Source organism: Uloborus diversus, chromosome 1, assembly GCF_026930045.1.
Source record: "Uloborus diversus isolate 005 chromosome 1, Udiv.v.3.1, whole genome shotgun sequence".
Lineage (NCBI taxonomy): Eukaryota > Metazoa > Arthropoda > Arachnida > Araneae > Uloboridae > Uloborus > Uloborus diversus.
The window spans coordinates 15,842,890-15,864,018 of record NC_072731.1 but is presented as its reverse complement, the minus strand read 5'-3'; the positions used below and the strand labels follow the sequence as shown (position 1 = coordinate 15,864,018).

The following is a 21,129-nucleotide window of genomic DNA, read 5'->3' as shown; positions in this document are numbered from 1 at the left end:
ATTGCCCTTGCTACACAATATGATTATCTTTTGTGTATAATGAAAAATAGATACACAGGGTCTATGCGGCCATCATTGCCCACGTAGTATGAACTCTGTACACGTCATACATAGCCAAAGCTTAAACTTGAGAGGAAAAAAAAACAGAGCAGCACATATGTACAGATAGTACTATGTGCTGTCTGGATTATTTCATATATTTGGTGTCAAATTACCTAGTTTACAGAAGTGAAGATTAAGCTAAAAAGTAAATAAGACTACATAACACTTTTTTTGTCATGAAATACCAAAAGGAAAATAGAAAAGAAATTACCTTTTTTGAACTATTTGCAAATCTTGGAAAGCTTGAAAACTTAAGCTGAAAAACAAATAAAATAATTAACCTGAAATAATAAATAGACAATATATATTATACTTTTTTTTATTTAAAAAAAAAAGAAAATTATCTCAGCTTATTAGAAACATGTGTGAGGGGAAAAAGTTCTTTTTCCCTTTTTCCTTCCTTACGATTTCAGAACAGTAATGATTTTTTTTAGAATGTGCATTTTTATTCCATTCATTTATGACAAGACAATGATAATATTATTATAAAATTATTCTGTGCTAAGAAGAAACTCAGACTTTGAGCGAAAAATTGTTCTTAATGTTACAAATAAAATTAATTTTTTGATTAGTATCGAGTCTGTATTTTCTCTTCATTTGCACATAAAATGATTTCCTTTGTTTCAGAATCGTTGAAATATATGGGGTAAACGATGTTTTTAAAATTTTGATTCTAGCTCCTCCCTTGAGAAGAGTGTAGATCCGCCACAAAAAACAGTTGTTAAGCAGGGTTCGTGATTTTTTTGATTTAAAAAAATAAATAAAAAATGGATTTGTTTCATTTAAATCAGATTTTTTTTTAATGTGAAAAAATTTGTAGATATTCATTACCTTACTTTTATAAGCATAACATATTTCATACAGTAGATGAATCTATTCAGCTTACTTTAAAAGTTAAAATAACTTCTTTAACTATTCAATACATTTTTATGATTTATAAATACCTTATAATGCTACACTATGATTTAACTATATAAGTCATGGTGTATAAGAAAAGCTGCAAGTTTTTATTTTGTTACAAACTGCAATTTAGGAGTGAAAGCAATATTGCAAGAGCGAAAACCTGTTACAGTGCCCGCCACTAATAAATTCACTGGATTATAAAATCAGCCGCTTTATAGAATTAAATCTGGAAGAACAGAATCATTTCTATATCAAAACATGTTAGGTTTATCCGTTAATAAAATCATCTCCTCGCTGTTTTATAAAATCAAACTTTTGAAAAGCATACATTAATTCTTCTCTGAATAGAACCAGGATTTTAATTTTTTTTTCAAGGATTTAAAACATTGCAACACTAATAAAATAACAAATTCCACATAAACAAAAATGAAAAAAAAAAGGTGAATGTTGTACTTTTTCTGGGGGGTGGATGGAGCGGGGGTGGAGTTGAATGAAAAAAAAAAAGAAGAATGAAGCAGTCTCAAGAGAATTGTTTCAGAGTGATATATTTAGTTGATGCTGCCTGCTTTCACTTCTCAGAACTGTTTCGAAATGCAGCCCTGCTCACTTACCACTGAGTCAATCAGTTCGTGCTCATTCAGCTATCTACAGGGGGTGACAGTTCATTTTTACAATTGAGTTAAAATTGTTAGCTAGCAAGTCGTGACGACTTGAGTGTGAAAGATTAATTCGAAATTTGGAATTAGTATGACAAGCTTCCTAAATGTAGTTAGTGTGATGCTGCAATTAAATTAGGGATTTCTCAATCTTTACTTTCAAATTCTCTTATTCAAACAACAATAAGTCAATGTTTTAAGATCCTTGAGAAATTTTAAAAATGTACCTTATGTAAGTTAAAATGTCAACTGTATTTTGCAACTGAACTAAAATAATACAATACAACTAGACTAAAAATAAAATACAACTAATCGTAATTTATTTCTTTTTTAGAGTATTTATACTTAAAAACCTTTTTTTTTCAGTGCATGAGTGCCGATTTATAAAATCAGCCGCTTTATAAAATATGTCCTCAGAACTAATGTGATTTTGATAAGCGGCGAGCACTGTACCAGGGGTCTGTCCAGGATTTTTCACAGGGTCTGTTTTTTGTGAGAAATCAAATAATTTTGTGAAAAATAAAAAAATTTTTGCAAAAAAAAAAAAAAAAGTTGAAACGAAATTTTAGAATTAAAGAGATGGCACAAACTGTATCATTTAAACTTCAAGTTGAATGTTTCCCTCTTCTAAGTTGAAAATATCATTCTGGGTGTTTTTCTAGTATTTGGCAGGGGGGGGGGCATCACTCTCTCCAGTATCAATATTCATCTACCATTCTACATTATGCTAAATTATTCTAGAAATATTTCTATATGGCATTTAAAATAATTGTAACAAAAAAAAAAAAATCAGACACAGGGGTTTAGCATTTAACTTTTTGACCCAAGACACTCTTAAAAAGCGGAATTTCATTTAAAACTTATAAATTCCATGATTTTGACAGAAAAAAAAAAGAACTTTTATTTGTTTACCTCTTAACAAAGCGTACTAAACATCAAAAATTCGAAAAATCGGATTCCCGTAGCGAATGCAAAGAGATCGTAATTTCTCAACATCAAAAGTATAAAAACGGCTTGTAAAAGAAATATTTTTGGTAAAATTATTTTAAAACTGCATTTTAGAGTCCTATGATAAACATATCATTAATATTTGTGGACACATTTGAAGCAAAAAAAAAAATTAAACCATCCATTTAGCATTTTATTTTTGACTCATACAAGAAAATGGAATTTTGCTTAAAAAACTTGAAATGAGTGTTCTAACAAAAATAAAGAGACTTTTCATTCATTTGCATCCTAATGAAGTGAAATTAGCTTGATCATATCGGATGTTAAAAGATTGCATTTTCCAAAATGTAGACAGCTAAAGAAAAAAAAAAACGGTAAGTAAAAGAGCTTATTTAAAGTTAATCATCCTTGTTAGCATCGAAAAATCAAACCCATATAATTTTCTCACAAAATAACAGTTAAAACAAATATTGATAAGTTGGTAAAATAATGAGAATATTTTCTAATCAAGTCATTACAGGGGTCTGTCCAGGATTTTACACAGGGTCCGTTTTTTGTGAAAAATCAAATAATTTTGTGAAAAATGAATTAATTTTGTGAAAAATCAAAAAATTTCGTAAAAAAAAAATAAAAAAAATTGTTAAAACGAAATTTTAGAATTTAGAGATGGCACAAACTGCATCAATTAAACTTAAAGTTGAGTGTTTTCTTCTTCTATGACGATAAAATCATTCCGGGTTTTTTTTTCTGATATTTGGCGGGGGGGGGGGGGGGGGGGGGGGGCATCGCTCTTTCAAGTATCAATATTTATCTACCATTCTGCATTATGTTAAATTATACTAGATATATTTCTGTACAGTATTTAAAATAATTGTAACAAAAATATAAATAAATAAAACAAAATTCAGAATAGGGTTCAGCATTCAACTTTTTGACCCAAGACGCTCTTAAAAAGCACAAAATTTCGTTTCTAACTTATAAATTCCGTGATTTTAACAAAAATAAGAAGATATTTCAATTGTTTACCTCTTAACAAAGCGTAATAATCATCAAAAATTCGAAAAATCGGATTCCCATAGCGGATGCAAAGAGATCGCAATTCTCAAAGTGAAGGCATCAAAAGTATAAAAACGGCTTGTAAAAGAAATATTTTTGATAAAATTATTTTAAAATTGCATTTTAGAGTCCTATGATAACATATCATTAATATCTGTGAACACAGTTGACCCCCCCCCCCCCAAAAAATAATAATAAAATAAAATAAACCATCTATTCAGCATTTTAATTTTTGACTCATAACAGAAAATGGAATTTTGCTTTAAAAACTTGAAATGAGAGTTCTAACAGAAATAAAAAAGAGACTTTTCATTTATTTGAATCCTAATAAAGCGAAGTTAGCTTGAAAAAAGAACAAAATATGATTCTCATATCGGATGTTAAAAGATTGCATTTTTCAAAATGTAGACCTCTAAAGAAAAAAAAACGGTAATTAAAAGAGTTTACTTAAAGTTAATCATCCTTGTTAGCATCGAAAAATCAAAACCCATATAATTTTCTCCCAAAATAACAATTGAACATCGCACCCGCACCGTAAAAACGCAAATATTGACAAGCCCGCTAAGTGGTGATAGTTTTGAAGTTGGTAACCCTATCTGAAGCGATCATATTTTTTCCTCACCCTTACTATCCCTTTGCAGTTCTAAGTTCATTTTGCAGATATATATTATTGTTTATTAAATCATGAGCGGAGAAAAGTGCTTACCAATGCCTTTTCAGAAACGTTTACAACAACACCGCAGTTAATTAGCTGTGATAAAACAAACAACCATTATATTTATTTGGCAGTAGCAATTATTTATCGCTTGCAGGAGCATCGCAAGAGTGCCGATTTTTTCTTTTTTCTTTTTTTTCAAAATTAGCCGATTTTGTATAAGCTGATCCCTCTATTTTGACTTAAAAAAAGGTTCCAAAAATTATCGGTTTATACACAGAAATATGCGTTATTTTGCTTTCAGATTTGCTCTTTCAATAAACAATTTGTGACAGATCCGATCTTGTTTATCAGAATTGTGTGAAGGGTCCGTTTTGTTTGATCGGGATTTTGTGAAAGGTCCGTTTTGTTTGATCGGGATTTTGTGAAAGGTCCGTTTTGGTTGATCGGATTTTTGTGAAGGGTCCGTTAACGGACCCAAATATCCTCTGGCCAGACCCCTGCATTATAAAGGTTAAATGCCAGACAACCAGAAGAAAAGTTTACAACAACACGACTGCTAATTAGCTGTGATAAAACAAACAAAATTATTTACAACCAAATTTACTTTCAGCTGTCAATTTCTTTCCAAGATATAAACAACAAGCATTATACATGAAATACACCGCCAGCTCAATCAATTCCAGCTGAGGACTGCAGTTTCGTGCTTATTAGCACTCATCAGCATGGCATAGGAAGTGACTGAGCTGGAGATGGAAAACCTCTTACGAAGCCTAGAGTGCCAAACAAACTGGTAGCTAATATAGAATTAGCACTGTCCAGATGAGCGACCGAAGAAATGGTTTGGTTCAACTCGATGATTGAAGGCAAGGCATGTTAATTTCAGTAAGTTACCGCCCTATAGCCAGGGCAAGTCAGAAATACATGAAATACACAGCCAGCTCAGTCAATTCCAGCCGAAATTGACTGAGCTGGCGGTGCTACCCAAGAGGGCTGGCGGTGCATTTTTTGTAAAATACCCCAAAACTAAAACCTGTATTTTACAAAAAAATGCAAAAAGTGAATGGAAATTTTTATTTTTAAAATCTAAATACGAAATAATTGGTAAAACTGATACATACATATGTATTACACAGGTTATAATATAATTTATTGAAAATTGAAAGACTTGACGAAATTATGAAAGAAACATATTGTGTGAACCAAAGAATCTTTCTTTTCAATGTCATAATTGGAGAAGATGTTTGCTTTTTTTTTTTGTAACCAGTTAAGCTTTTTACTTTTCGTAAAATGGCTTTTTATATCTAAAATTTGGCTATCAATATTGATTAGGCATATCCAACACATTTATTGTGAATTTCATATAAGTTTGCTAAGTTGTTTCACCCAATAATTCTTTAATTATGTGATCAAAATACAATTTTTTGACAAAAATTTATTGTTTTGCATATAGTTGGTTATACAAGGTGTATTTTGAAAGTGATTCAATGGTTTTCCCAGGCTCCTTTTATTGGTCAGAGTATTATCAAACCACTTGGTTTAGGTGTGGAGAACACTAAAGTTTTCCAGAAAACCAGTCTCAGGGTTCTCCAAGCTGTGGAAGTGGTTGGACATAAGTTAATGTTAACTTCTGTGCATCTACCGCGTCACAAGAAAAATGGTACGCGATTGAGTTTTGTTGCTTAGTCAACAAAATCTCCTGAGGAGACTAACAAAATGATTCGTGAGGCTTACGGGGACTCTTCTCTGTCCTATTCATAAGTTTTGAGGTGGTTAAAGACCTTTAAAGTGGGCCGGGAAGAGGTTCAAGATGAATAACGCTCAAGGCGGCCGTCAACCTGCAAAACCTACAACGTGTCTCGTGTTCCTCAACTGTTGGACTTTGACCCTCAAATGACTATCAAGATGGTTACAAATGAACTGAACATGTCATATACTGTTGTGTTTCGCATTATTCAAGATTTGGCTATGAGAAAAGTGTGAGGCAAGTTCGTGCTGAAGCACCTTGCCACAACACGCTGCAAATCCGAGAGTTCCTGGTTAAACACCAGGCTGTGAAAACACTGTCCCAGCCTCTGTTGTCCTGGCAGACTTCTTTTTGTTCCCTCGGATTAAGGCAGGCCAGAAATGAACCCATTTTTCATCCCCTAGAAGAGTTCTCATCAGCTGTGACGAAGACCCTAGCTTCCCCAGGGGGAGACCTAGAAAGGCGTTTTTGTACGCCCACAAAAACGCATTTCAGAGCACTTACTTTTCACGGCACACAATGGAAGAAATGTGCAGAAGCCCAAAGATATTACTTTGAAGAATTTTAAGTGTTTGTGCAAATCTGTTCAATAAATTACTTAAAAAAAAAAAATTGCATTACTTTTGGAATAGACCCTGTATATATACATAATATAATACATGTAGAAAAGTATTTCAGTTGAATATAAATTTTTGAAATAAATACCCGTTTTGTGTATTTACTCCTAAAAATAAATACCCAGGTATTTTACATCACTAATGGGAGGTAACCAAACATTTAGAACAACAAGATAACCATTTAGAATTTTTCGGCTAGTCATTTTGAAAAGTTGTGTAGTACTGTTAGAGGGGCATTCCACGGTATTTTTGACATTATGTAGAGTCCGTAACGTGACCTTTTTTTTCCATAACTTTTTAATTTACCGTTTGATTTGCAAATTATTTTAATTTCCGCTGGTGTGCTGGTAGGAAAAGATCAAAATAAAATAATATGCTAATCAAACAGTAAATTAAAAAGTTATGGCAAAAAAGGTCACGTTACGGACTTTACATAAATGTCAAAAATACCGTGGAATGCCCCTAGAACAAGGTTTTCAAAACGTTTATCGATGGCAACATGCCAAGGAGAGTCACAGTTGTTTGAAGCACATCGTGATAGAGATCTTTTACTCAGATAAAATTGGTGAATATAAAGGTGACCCAGATTGAAGTTGGTTCAGTTCACCCTGCCCTAAACGGAACATTGGAATAATATATCAGACTTAGAGCAGTTATCTGCATCCCAAGCTTTTGTTTTAATTAAATATGAAAAAAGATTACAAACAAACCATTTTCAAAGAAAAAGTAACCTTGAATGATCAGAAAGAGAACCCTGTCATCAATCACATGGTAAAAAACTAAACAAATTAGTCTATTTTTAATGAGATCAAAATTGAAAACTAAAAATGGGGAAATTTGCTTTTTACAAATAGAAATAAAGGTAAGTCATTGATTAATTTGAGTTGTGTTTACAGTATCTATAGAGCACGAGATCTTAATTATAAAACTCTATGTACACAAAAAAAACTGGAGGCCAAATATGGCTTTAACTTTTTTTCCTATCAGAAATTTAAATTAAAGTGTAGGAAAAGACAGTTTAAGTAATAGGAAGAAGTTTCATAACATGTTACATAACCCCTGCATTATAAAGCCGTAGATGTAAAGTCTTAAAATTTTACAGAAAACAAACCCAATTTTAAAAATTAAACTTGAATAGCTGCAAGGGTATAAAATTTTTTTTGAACAAAATATGAGAATAAACATGCCGGGCGATTTGAACATTTACTATCAAGCAAGGTCAAAGGATAACATGCTAATGATTTCAGCTCCCCCATCAATCATGAATAAAATAATTTATTAAATAGAACGTTGAAATAATATAAATATTAAATTACCTTTTGAGATCTAAATGCTAATTGATTTCGTACCAAATCATTTTTTAATATCCTCCCGACGACAGCAGCCATATCTGCATTCGTGAGCGACTATTTTGCTGTGAAAAGTGGTTGAAGTGAAGTACAAATTTTAACTGTAGTGTACTTCGTTTCATACATAATATCGTATTAACATGTTTGCGATCTGAAACTCCTCGACCTTTATTGATCAAGTTGTATTTTTTTAATGCACACATGCTTCTCCTTTAAGTACTTTCCTTAAATAAATAAATAATTTTTTAAAAAAACCTTAATACTTGCTAGTCACAACTGTGATAGAAGTTCAAATGTTGACAACAGAGTGTAAACAATCGTCGAGACTTTCTCTTGTTCGAGTTCAATCATAAGTCTTAATATACATGTAATGACTATAAGTGCTTTTTATGAACATAGAATGGAAAAGTATTAAATTACCATAAACTTGGAGGCTTCATTTTCCAAGCAAGGAAAGAATGGAAGAAGAAATTATCAGTACTTCTGACGAACTTCGTCATTTCAATCGTGAATACATTAGTGGTAAGAAATTAACATGCAACTCTAGTTTGCTTTAACAGGGGTGCCCACCCCCGCTAAGAGAAAGGACGCACGCCCCTAAATATTGCGCAGCCCTCCCCCAAAAGGGACCCCCCCCCCCCCCCCTTAGTGGTCGCCCCCGGATTTGACAACAGTTTTTCTGATTTTTATCATACGCTGGTGCATTTATTATCTAAACAGATGAGAATTAGAATAAAATCTTAGCAATTAACGAGCAGAACTCAAGCTATTGTTACTTTTCGGATTTTTTATTTGATACCTGGGAGGCTGCTGACTGCTGTATTTGAAATGAAAAGAGTTTAAGCAACGACTTCAGAAGCTGTTACTTTTCAAAAGAACATTTTTGAGCTGATGGAAGGTATCCTACTAAACTTGATGTCCAAGTTTCGAAATTTTTTTGCACGAAAGAAAAAAAAGCAATAATTTGACTAATTTGACCTTTAGAGCATACTGTATATTAAAAGTTCGTGTTTATTGTGTGTATTAGTGTTAGGGGGAATTATCCTAATGTGGAAGTTGTCAACTTAGAGAGAAAAATTCTCTTGCTCCAGCTGTCGTTTTTTTTTTTTTTTTTTTTGTCTCCTCATACTTTAGTTTTACATTTTAAACTACTGTTTCATGTTAAATCATGACTTGTTTCAGATCACTTTAGGTTTATTTTCATTATTTTGAGAAAATTTTTTTTTTTTTTTTTTCATTTTAATTTATTTTTAGTCTTGTTTTGAAAAAAAGTAAATTTTTAATTTCACCAGCATTTGACAGACAAGAAAATAAGGACTTCGTTTTGAATGTTCGGGCAGTGGGACAAAATAGGACAACCCTGCTCATCATTGGTGCGAAGAAAATAACTGGCTTTTCTTAACTCTTCCATTTCATAGGCAAGCCAATACTGCCATGCAAAGTGCAAAAGTTCTATCTGCAGCTGAGTTCAAAATGTAAAATAGGCATTCAAAATTTTGCGGGATGTAACATTTTTACAATGTTTTAAAAAATATTTCTTATTTACAAATAACCGTAAAATATTGTATTTAAGTGAAATATTTGACAAAGAACCACCTGGTGACAGTAACTCAATTTTGATAAAAAGTGTGGATACGTGCTTAGCACGGCAGAATACTTGTGTATCACAAATTGCTAGTGGCCACTTGAAAGGTCGAATTTTTTACGAAGGCAATAAGATTTACCCTCCCTGCCCTTAATGCTCGCGTAATCATATCCGTGGACTGGTCTGGGAAGAATTTTATTCTTCTATTTTTTAGTGTTAGAATTCATTGGGGTCACCACCAGCCTATTGGTCTAATCAGATCAGACAGGATTGAAAACAGCAAACCATGGCAAAACAGCGTGACGCTTGTTTTGCTTAGATCACAGATTTTTAGGGAGGTCTGCTGACTAAACTGGAAGCTCAACACCCCACAGAAACATGAAAACATGTCAACTTAAGCGGATGTCAAGTTCCCGGTAGCAGAAACTGCGAGACGCGAGACGAGAAAATAAATAAATAAAAGAAAAATAACTTGGCAAAGATCGTTTTTTGACCGGAAAGGCGATGAATGCTTCAGCATTTCAGCTAGAAGCATAGTCCCCATATTTGGTCATTCATAAGATCAAAGTAGATAAGATGCTTAAGTGCCTAGGTTTTGAAAAACAAAGCAGAACTAGATATTTTATTTACTAAAAACTGGTGAAAATAACTTAAAAAGTAGCAAATCGTTTTTTTTTTTTTTTAAATTTTCTTGAGAAAATATTTTTTATATTTAAAATTTCACCTTATCTTCATTGCTTCGGGCGCAAAAGGACTAAAAACTTTTCAACTAAAGTGTAGTCTCATGAAGATTTTTATTTTTAAATTATTTTTTGCAACAAATTCAGAAATTTATATCTTATTTTTTGGCGTAGTCCCCATGTTTGGTCATTCCCAAGATGTTGGTACGAAACTCTTTAATTGCCTACATTATCATAAACGGAATAGGATGTTTATTGCAATGAAACTATTGAAAATTATGCAAAAATGTGCCTCTTTTTTTTTTTTTGGTAATTCTTAACTATTGTCTTGAAAATGCAAAATTTTATCTCATGAATATTGTTTTATCTTTATTGCTTTAGAGGCTAATGTGCTAAAAATTGACTATTTCATCTAAATTGTAGTTTTTAAGGATTTTGAAATAACACATTCAGAAATCTATTTATAAGCGTGAATGTTTCGCATAGACGCCATATTCGGTCATACGCAAAATGGCAATAGACGAGCCTATTACTTGCTTTAGTTTCCAAAAACAGAATTGGATTTTTACCTCAACACAAACTATTGAAGATAACATAAAATGTACAATAAATCATGTTTTCTTTTAAAATTATTTTCATGAAACATGTGAATTATTATCTGCACAATTGTATTTGATCCTCTTTGATTTGGAAGCTTTGTTGTAAACTAAAACATTCATCTGAAATGCAGTTTCCTGCCAACTTTACTAATTTATTTATTTATTCATTTTAAAAAAAATAAAAAACCCATTTTAACTTAAATCTTCCATATTTAAATAAATATGTATTGAATAATTGTTTTTCATAGTGCACAGAGTTCTATTTATTTTTATAAAATTAGTAAAACTGCTTCCCCCCCCACCCACTTTTTTCTATAACTTAAAGCTCGGGTACAGTTGTGGCTATTAAGTTTTTCGGCTCTAGTGGCCACTGGCCAGTTGGAAAATTTCTGAGTCTTGACCTTTACCAGGGACTTGTGTATTTTATGAAAACTTAAAATAAAACTAATAATAATGCTGCAGATTATTTTCAACTGCCCAAAATAGTGTCGCAGACTTACTAGAAAGTTTCTGCTACTGAGGTCAAGTTATTGAGGTTTTGAAAAATACAATAAAATCACTAATATTATTTGAATACTTCATTTATACTTAAAGCTGAAAGCCTAGACCGTTCAACCGATTTTCATGAAATTTGGCACAGAATTAGTTCATAGCACAGGGGTGAGCACCTCGAAATGATTTTTTGAAAATTCGATTTTGTTCTTTTTCTATTCTAATTTTAAGAACATTTTGCCGAGTGAATTATCATAACGTGGACGAATAAATTACCTAATTATCGTAATGTGGAACAGTAACATGGGCCAGCAAATGAACATAGCAAATTGGTGAGAAATTCGCCATCCATTGTTTGTAAATATACAGGCGAACCAAATGACTTTTTAATTTTCTACTTAGGGCAAAGCCGTGCGGGAACCACTAGTTAAAAATAAATCCTCAATTTTTGAAAAGAGATAAAAGCTTCTTGTCAATCAGGTCTGTTAAAGATAAAAAATCTTGCCCACAGCCACACTTGTTTGAAAAATACGTCATGGTGACCTCTTTCTCTAGAGGACTCTCCTGAGTATATTATACTACCCTTTCCTAGCCTTTCAGAATTGCACTAACAGCACAGAGTGGTAGTTGACTCTGCTAGTTAAAAAATTGAATTATCTAAAAGACCTTTCCAGAAAAGGATGACTTACCCAGAAACGGCAGTGTTAAATTCTGAGAAAAGGTCAATATAAAAGAAGGTTGGTAGCAAAAATTAGACTAGAATAGTAATTGGATCCTGATTTATAGGGGTACAGTAGAAGACCATTATAACGCCGACCTATATAACGCAATTTTCTATAAAACGAACAACTTTTCAGAAGTAAACAATATGTTTTGAAGTTAAAAAAATCTCTCTGTTTTGTTTTGCAAGCATAAAAATGCAAAGGCAAATTAAATTTTGAAACAGTTTTTCATCTTTCCATCTCAATTCAAAGCTTTTAAAGGAAAATTAGTACTTACAGTAAATAGAAAATACCAGATGGCTATTGAAAATACAGCTGATATGCAAACCATGAAGCTAGCAGAAGTGCAGGATAATGCACTTTCTCATAATAAAGAAAAATATTTATTTGTGAACAACTAATTGTAATATTGGTGCTTTAATACTCATTGCAGATAAAACTCATTCTGAAGTGCTAATATATTGATATAATATGAATATTAGTTTCAAAGTTTGTGAAATGATCTATATAACGCAAAAACCTGTATAATGCAAAAGCTCTGGTCCCAAGGTGTGCGTTATAATGGTCTTCTACTGTACTAATGACATTATCATTGGGCCAACCATGAGAAAACTAAATGTTGAGTTACTGTGCTAGTCAAGCAACCATGTGTGCTGAGTTACCGAAATTTCACTGTATGTCTGAGCATTTTTTCTTCCCTTTCTGCAGGAATTTCTCAAATTTAAAGCAGAAAAATACAATTGAAAGTGAAATTAAAAAAAGAAAAGAAAAAAAAGACGCCTATCTATTCTGGTGGTCAAGTTCTATGCTCGGTAGTTAAAAGCACTTGCTCCTGTAGCTACCGGTGTCTCAGTTTTTTATTTTATTTAAAGTCACTTAGTCTCTATTTTATTCATAATTTTTTAATTTAGCATTTTATTTTCAAGCATTCCTTTTAGCTCATTCATAGTAAGTGTTACAACTCATCTAATGCTGGTCTACCTTGTAGACTAAATTTTGGTTTTTTTAATCTCAAACTCCTAACTAAAAAAAAAACTCCTGGGATCAACAATTTATGAATTTATGTCTAACAGTTATTTGTAAATTTTTGTCATATAACACATTTTCCTATGAATTTCAGAGCATAGAAAAGATAACAGGTCTTCATTTTTAAGACAGAGAAGATTGAATCTGCTTGAAGTAGAGCAGAATGCTCAAAATCTAACTTTAGAGCAGGTATTTACATTTTTTTTTTTTAATTCAAAACAAAACAATTGCGCAACTGTTAAATTTGGGTGAATTATTATTTTCTCATAAGTTTATTATGGATTTTTGTATAAAACTGAGGCATCAAATTCACGCTAAGGCTAAATTTTCAGAGTTCATGGCAGCCAGTTTGTAACTCAATAACTCCGTAAGTTATAAATGTACACTTAAAAAATAAATATTTCCACATCCTATAAACAAAAACACTATTAGGAAAGGGGAAAGTAAAATTTATTGGAAGCTTTTTTTGAATCTGAGATATTAACAAAGATTGAAAACTTGCCAATTTACTTCAGATTTCAAATCACTCTTCTAGCTCTTTTAATAAAAAAATAACAGCACAAAGGATTCAGGTTGAAAAACTATCTGTAACTAATTATCTGCTCTAATTTAGTAATTGTTTTTGAATTTCTTAATGGTGAAATCGTACTGTAAAAAATCAAAAATTTCCGAAATTTTCATTTTTTTCCTCTATTTCAGATGTTTGTTTGAACATGAAGGAATGCCCTTAACTGACTCAATATTTTTTACGTAACATAGTGAAGTGTCTTTTAGATAATACTAAATTTTAATAATTGGAATCGGCGTATTTTGTTACTAGAGTTACTTAAACTAAGGCAAAATTCCATTAGTTACGAATATTTATTGTAAGTTGATCAAGACTTAACCATTCATTTCATGCTTCATTTTCTCAAAAGTATGTTTATGAACTACTTGCTGAAATGTTTCCTTAATCATTGTGAAGTATATAATAGTCTAGTATGCATGATTAAATATAATTGTGCCATTGAAAGTTGAATTTTCCTCTCCACCCGTGGTATAGGAAAAAATAACTCTAAAGTTTGTAGAAAATTTATCATGTCAACATGACTAAAAGAACAAACTGAGTTTAAAAATTAAGAGAGAAGACCATTTTGTCTAATTCTCAATAGCATTTGAGATTGGGCTATGAATTAGAGGAAATTTGTTTTATCCACGGATAAGTACATTTGAGGAAATACACCCTCACAAAGTTTTGGGAGGGGCCATGGCCCCCTCTAGATCTGCCCCTGCTGTGTGTTGTCTTATGCTAAGTCAACCCTCATTGTAAGGCAATGACACTCCTCTTTGCTGCGGCTGTGGGACACGACTACAAATAAACAAATAACTGACTCACAGAGCAAATGATATTTTCAAAGCTTTGTTTATTTTATAAATATTGTTAATAATATATTGGCTTGGGGATTTAAATAGGCTAAATAAATTAATTTAGTTTTTAAAACCATGTAACCACAAAAATGTAACTGTTAAAAGAATTGGGTTAGCAAAATTCTTTTTCCTACAAGCCTTTTTATTTTCTTCAGTATTTCACTGATTCCGTGATTTTATATTATCTGAAATATCTTTGTAATGTAATAAAACTTTAGTAAAGTCTTTAACCTTTTTCGAATGTTTGAAAATGTGCAGGGAAATTTATTAATGTATTTCTCTGTTTCTTTTTCATGTTTTGTTCTGAACTTTATAAGAATATTGTTTTTTGTATCATTTTTCTAGTTTAAAGAAACACTCCTGGAGTTGAAAAATAAGAAGTGTACTGTGAATACATTGAAAAAAATTAAAAATGCTTGCATTAATAAAGAATATATTGAAGTTTTTTTTAGGTAATTATTCTGAACTTTATCTTAATTTGATTCCATGCTAAAAGTTTTGCTAATAAACATGTTTGCCTCTGCCAGATTATTCAATATTGAACAAACATAGGGAAAATATTTTGAAATTGAAATACCAAAAAAAAGCAATTTCAGACGATGTTTGATGATTCTGGGAAAATAAAGGAATCGAGGCCCCCATCACCATGAATGCTCATCCCACAATTTTTCGATATGGAAGTTCAAAAAAAGTTTTAGACAACCTTCCATGGTATAAGAATATGGGAGGAAGAATTTGCGGCTCAATTCCGGAATTAAAGACCGAAATATTCGCAATCATTATATGTAAGCCAGGATATCTAGAGAAGGGTAAGTAATAAAAATCAAATCGTCCCTCCCTCGAAAAGTTTCTGTCCTTGACCTACTATAAGATTGCCATTCGTACCCATTCTAGCATTCACCTCTTGTTTGTAGAAAATGTGTACGTTTGATTCATTTAATTGGCGAGTTTGATTCTAGTGTTTAGCAGTTTTTTAATAGTCTTGCTAGATTTTTTTTCTCTTTTTGAGGATTTGATTCATTTAAGCGGTTGATTCAATTAACCACTGATTTGATTACCCAGCGCTGACTGTAATTAAGTTATTTAAAATTATGATGAAAAATTACTCTTATAAAAAAAATGTCTAATAATTATGAAGTATAGTAGAGTCTCGAAAATCCAAGTCTTGAAAGTTCGAGGTTCCGCTCAATCCGAGGTGCTTCATTTATATTTTAAATTTAATTTTCCAGTTGCTCAAAAAATATTTCCATTAAAATCTGAAAATAGAAATTTTGTTTCTGTAAAACTAATTAACTTCCAACAGGAAATAGGGAAAATAAATTGAGAAGTTTGTTTCAACAACTCCCAAAGAGGCACGAAATATTTATCGACTAAAACATATGTATTATCACTACACGATATGTATTCAAAGATGCCTTGGAGCTAATAACTTGATACATTGATTTTCGGCAAAGAACATGTTAACATCCCTTTTGAAGTATCTGATTGCAATAACAAAGTAGGTGCACAACTTGATGCCACACATGGGCATGCACAGGGCTTCAGAAATAGGGGTACCACTGTACCATTAGGTTGAAATTGAGCTTGAAAAGGTTCCCCCACTTGCTCGCTTAAGGAAAATTTTCAAATATTGTGAGTAAAAAAGCATTTTTAAAGCGTATGAGGTAATAAGTTAATGAACCAAAAAATAAAATTTTAGCCAGTTTCGCATTAACTTCCATTTCTATGTACTAATGGGGGTACCACAGTACTCCTGGTGACCCTCGTGCATACGCCTATAACTCCACATGAGTTTCAAAAACGGAATTTAAACCTTTCACAACTTTTCTTTTGTGTATTGGGCAAGATACATCTCGTACATACGTACTCTGATAGATACAGAAACCTTGTCGAAATGGTATCGGGTGCGGTCAAAATGCATGTTTTGGTTGCTTAAAACTTACCCACCGATATCATGAGAAACTAAAATCATTATTCCTTTAGACTCAATTAAAACATAAATTTATATTGAAATTTGAGTAATAAATTTTTTTGTGAAGAAAATTCTTCTTTTTCTTAGCACAAGGAAGTAAAACGTGTTCCTCTCATGTCGTTCGAAAAGTGACAATTTTCAATGTGGAAGAAGTTTCCGGATAATGCGGGTTTTCAGTAATCCAAGGTGACATGAGCACCAATGCACTCGGATTTTCGAGACTGTACTGTACTTTGCATTTTGTAAAACATTAAAAAATTCAGTTCATAAAGCTAACATCTGTAAAAAAAACTGAAACTTGGGTCTTGTCATATTCATTCAAAAAATAAATTCAAAAAATAGGAAAAAAAAAAGAAATTTGCTCAGCTCACTGTACTAGCCTGTACTCTTATACAATTTCTCATCATGAGTTTGAAGATGTCATACAAATTTTAGTTGCAATTATTCCATGTATGGACACAAACTCATTAAGTTCTTTTCAACCAGTGTCAAAGCCAGAATTTTTCATGAGGACGGTTCATAACAGATATTACGAGGATTTTTTTCCAAGGCATGAAATTCCCCTTAACTCTGAGGTGCCCACCTATGGGGGGGGGGTCATGGCACAGGCTACGCTATTGACATTTTTAAGGGGCTTGTTTTGAGGGGTATTTTTCTCGCTTTTTTTGGGGGGGGGGGTCTGTGATATTTAGGGGGGTGCCCTTGCTCTTGAGTGGAAGGGTACTCCTGCTTAACTTGAGGGGTGAAATTCATTTTTTAGGCCTGAAATTTATGAAAACAGTGATGGCCATAATAGTAATCAATTCCATAAACACTTTCTTTATAAAGATGAGATGAAAGTTGGCACAGGAAGAAAGTATGTGTTTTTTTTTATTTTTAACATTATAAATGCTCAATATTTTATTTTAAAGAAAGAACAAAGCATTCAGTTATACTGTTTTAAAAATTCTATCCCTCTATGATAATTAGGATTTTTATTTGAAACTCTAAGTAAAAATACAATTGATTAAATTTTTGTGTCAATTTCCAAGTTTCAATGTGTGAAGTACATGTAAAACCCAAATGCAAAATTTTAAGCAGGGGGGGGGGCTCAGACGGAGAAGAAATGTTTTTACATTTTTGCAAACAAAAAAGTACTAAAAGCAAGAAAATTCTAATTTCTAAGTGGGGGAGGGGGGTCTTGATCCTCCACTTGCCCCCCTATATAGGCGCCCATGGTGATGTAAGCTTCTAGGCTTCTTTTTATCAGAATTGAGTTATTGTCACCAGGTGGTCCTTTGTAACATAATTTACTTAAATGCAGTGTTGTGCAGTCCTTTGTGAATGGGACCTATTTTTTAAAAAATCTGAAAAAGTAGCGTCTGAATCAAGTACGTGGAGGTGTAAAATTTTAAAGAGCAAAATCTCTGAAGCTCTGCTGCAGATACGACTTTTGTGCTTAGTACAGCAGTATTAGCAATCTAGAATTGGTAATCATGGTCCCAGCAGCAGAATTATTCCAGCAGACTGCGACGCAGAGTGAAAAACCCAAAAATAGTCACCAAGAAAAACCGGCATTAGTTAAACCATAAAATCAGAATCATTATCAAAAAATGCTTAAAAATTTTACGCTAAGCTTAAAAACTACATATGGATTATATCCCAGAAAATACGGTACAGATCTTTGTTCTCTAAAATTAAGTTTTTTTTAAAAAAGAATTTGTTTGTTTTTTCCATTCCAGCTAAGGAATAATCTGCAGACTTTTTCAAAAATCTTTCTGGGATGTACACCAGGACCATGGATGCTATGGGGGATTTAGGGAGAGGGTCTAACGGCCAATCTCTAGTTGGGTTTGGTTAAGTATAAATGTATAATTGTCCTCTTTTTATGTTTAGAACGGAAGGTGCTTTTGATTCATTGGTCCGGCTCCTCAGCGGAAAAGATGCCCAGAAACAGTTAGAAGCAACAGGTTGTCTGATAAACCTTGCTTGTGGAAAGCACAAAGTGTCTTGTAAAATTTCAAAAAGATGTGGAGCATACTTGGTTTCATTTATAAACGGTGGTAGCCATTTCTTACAAGTAAGTTAGTTTGTTTTGAGAAAATTATGCTATTTTTAAATTAAAAGAAATCTTGAAATTTACTTCATTTTAAAAAGAATTTTTGCATTGCAATGATTTGTAGAGCTTACTTGGTTTCGTTTATAAACGGTGGTAGCTATTTCTTACAAATAATTTTTTTTTTGAGAAAGTTATACTATTTTTAAATTACAAGAAATTTTGAAATGGTCTGCATTTTAAAAAGAGTTTTTACACTCCAATAATTATTTAATCTCACTTTTGAGTTAATAAATTCGATTTTATGGTCACGTTCCAAAAATAAATAGATGATAAAAGGGTATTATTTAATTTAACAAATCTTTTGGCTTGATGATGAAAAAACTGCTCTATTCTTTTAATTATGTTTTACTGTACAAGACTCTCATGAGACACGTTTCAACCTATGTGTCTGAAACATGGTAACTAATAGCAAGAGAAGAGAAAACCTTTGCTATTTTTGAAAGAAAAGTGCTACAAAAGTGCTTTAGTGGTATCAAGGATAGTGCAAATTGGCAAAGCAGATAAAATTTTGAGCTCTACAAACTCTTTTGGGATGTTGACCTTTTAAAGTTTTATTAAATTGAACAGAATGAGATGGGCGAGTCATCTCATGAGAATAGAAGCTGCTTTGAAAATTTTCAATGCAGTCCCTTTTGGACAACAATCAAGTGACAGACAGAAAAGAGATCAGCCAACTGTTTGGACTCCAATTTTAGTCCTGTTAAGATCAAAAACTGAAGGTGCACGGATAAGAAAGGAACAGCCTGGCCGAATCTTTTAAAGAAAACCAAGCTTACACTGAGCTGTCAAGCCAACAAAGGTTAAAGGTACATCACTTGATTTGACAACTTGTTTACTTTCGCCCTTGGTGGCAATAGAAAAATTGCTTAAAGGGATTGGTAATATCTACACAGGTCAGAGTGCCGACTTGCGAAAACTTTTGTGGGGGCCAGATCTCACTGGCAGTTTAGAGGGATATGTAATCTCATGGAGGTGCCCCCACTCACTAATAAAGGTCACATTCTTGTACCTTGGAAATGCCAATATAGATATGTTCTGGTATGTATAATTTAAACAAACAAACAGTGTGACACAACATTTTCAAAGTTAAACAACCTAAAAATTGGTATACAAATTTTCTGGTTCACTAGATCATGTCACTTGTCTTAGTGAGAGACATTTTTGTGTTCTATTTTATGGGGAGCCATGCAGTGCCGTAGCTAGGCATTGATATAAGGTAGGGCACTTGACTTGCATGGAAGAGCACTCCTGGAAACGCTGCCTTAAAAAATATATTGGTGGGAGGTGCATACTGGGGGTCTTACCATGAAAAATTTTCTAAATTTGAGATGAAAAATAGTGAGTTTTCAAGTTTTTTTAAGCATTTTAAAGTTAAATAATCAACATTAGAACCCCGAAAACTCAACAAGCCTGACACATATTTTTTGATTTTGAAAAAAGGAAAAAATAAATACAAACACACACAGTATTTTTGTAAAAAGGTAATTTAATTTAAGCATGTTTTTTAAGACCAGTTTTTTATTAGTGATATCGGCTAACATATTCAAGTGTAAACGCAGTCTCTCAATGCCCAGGTCATTTTTGAAAAACTCAGTTGATTTTTCAAAATTTGTTTCACCTCTTTAATAAAAGCAAGCACTCTTGTTCAACTGCAATGATCTGTGTGAGTTCAGTTGATGTAAACTTCGCAATAATGCAAGATTGCACCATTTCACAAACCTCAATGTACTGCCTTGTAGTACTCCTTTGGGATTTTAAAAGTGTGCGGTGAGCTACCTTCGTTGTTTTCATCTTCTTTAGTATACGTCAATTCCGAGGAAGCGAAGGATCATCATTTTGTAAAGGTTTTTCTTATAAACACAATTCCCAGAAGTATTCAAAACTATCACGTTTCCCATTTAATATACAAATCAAACCCTCATATATTTTTTCCAGATCAGCGACACTTAAATGAACGCGCCTCAGTACTGCCCACGGGCAACAGACTTGACCCGTAAGTTCGCGCCCTGGGACAAATTCTAAGTGTGCTTGCAGCACCGAAACGCTATCATTAGTCACACCACTCGTTTTCAGTTAACCTGCTTTCTACCGTAATAATTATTTGTTCTAACTCATTACTGAATGTATTTTGCTAGGTAAACTATCTTCAAACAAGGAAAATAAAAGATAAATTTATTAGTTTGGAAAGCATAATACACTAATCATTTTCGTGATTTATGGGGGGGGGGGGGGCTCTGCCCATTCAAAATTATTTTTGAGGGGGCTCAGGCCCCCTCCCCAGACCTCATGGAGTCGGCGCCACTGACACAAGTACATAGCAACCCTAGAGTCTTAGAAATTAAAGTTGTTGAATGTCACCAACTATAAAATTTTTAGTCTGCAATAGTGATAAAATCTTCAAAATAAAATAATGTCAAATGACATACCTTTAACAGATAAGTACCTTTTTTTCTATATGCTCAATGATTTCTTAATTTTAGATTAGAAATACAGTCAATACGCGATAACTTGAATC

At 32.5% G+C, this 21,129-nt stretch overlaps 2 protein-coding genes across 2 annotated transcripts in view; one reads left to right on the top strand and one right to left on the bottom strand.

Moving 5' to 3' along the window:
• Positions 1-8,112, bottom strand: part of LOC129228198 (cytochrome c1, heme protein, mitochondrial-like) — a 62,196-nt gene extending 54,084 nt beyond the window's left edge. Inside the window, exons 1-2 of the mRNA XM_054862869.1 lie at positions 8,001-8,112; positions 314-358 (exon numbers count right to left, since the gene is read on the bottom strand). Coding sequence (XP_054718844.1) covers positions 314-358; positions 8,001-8,072 — 117 coding nt within the window. The 5' untranslated portion in view covers positions 8,073-8,112. The remainder of the gene's footprint in view (positions 1-313; positions 359-8,000) is intronic.
• Positions 8,113-8,336: 224 nt separating this feature from the next.
• Positions 8,337-21,129, top strand: part of LOC129228180 (uncharacterized) — a 29,139-nt gene continuing 16,346 nt past the window's right edge. The window contains exons 1-4 of the mRNA XM_054862845.1: positions 8,337-8,555; positions 13,232-13,326; positions 14,890-14,996; positions 18,392-18,575. Of these exons, the coding sequence (XP_054718820.1) occupies positions 8,492-8,555; positions 13,232-13,326; positions 14,890-14,996; positions 18,392-18,575 (450 nt within the window). The 5' untranslated portion in view covers positions 8,337-8,491. The remainder of the gene's footprint in view (positions 8,556-13,231; positions 13,327-14,889; positions 14,997-18,391; positions 18,576-21,129) is intronic.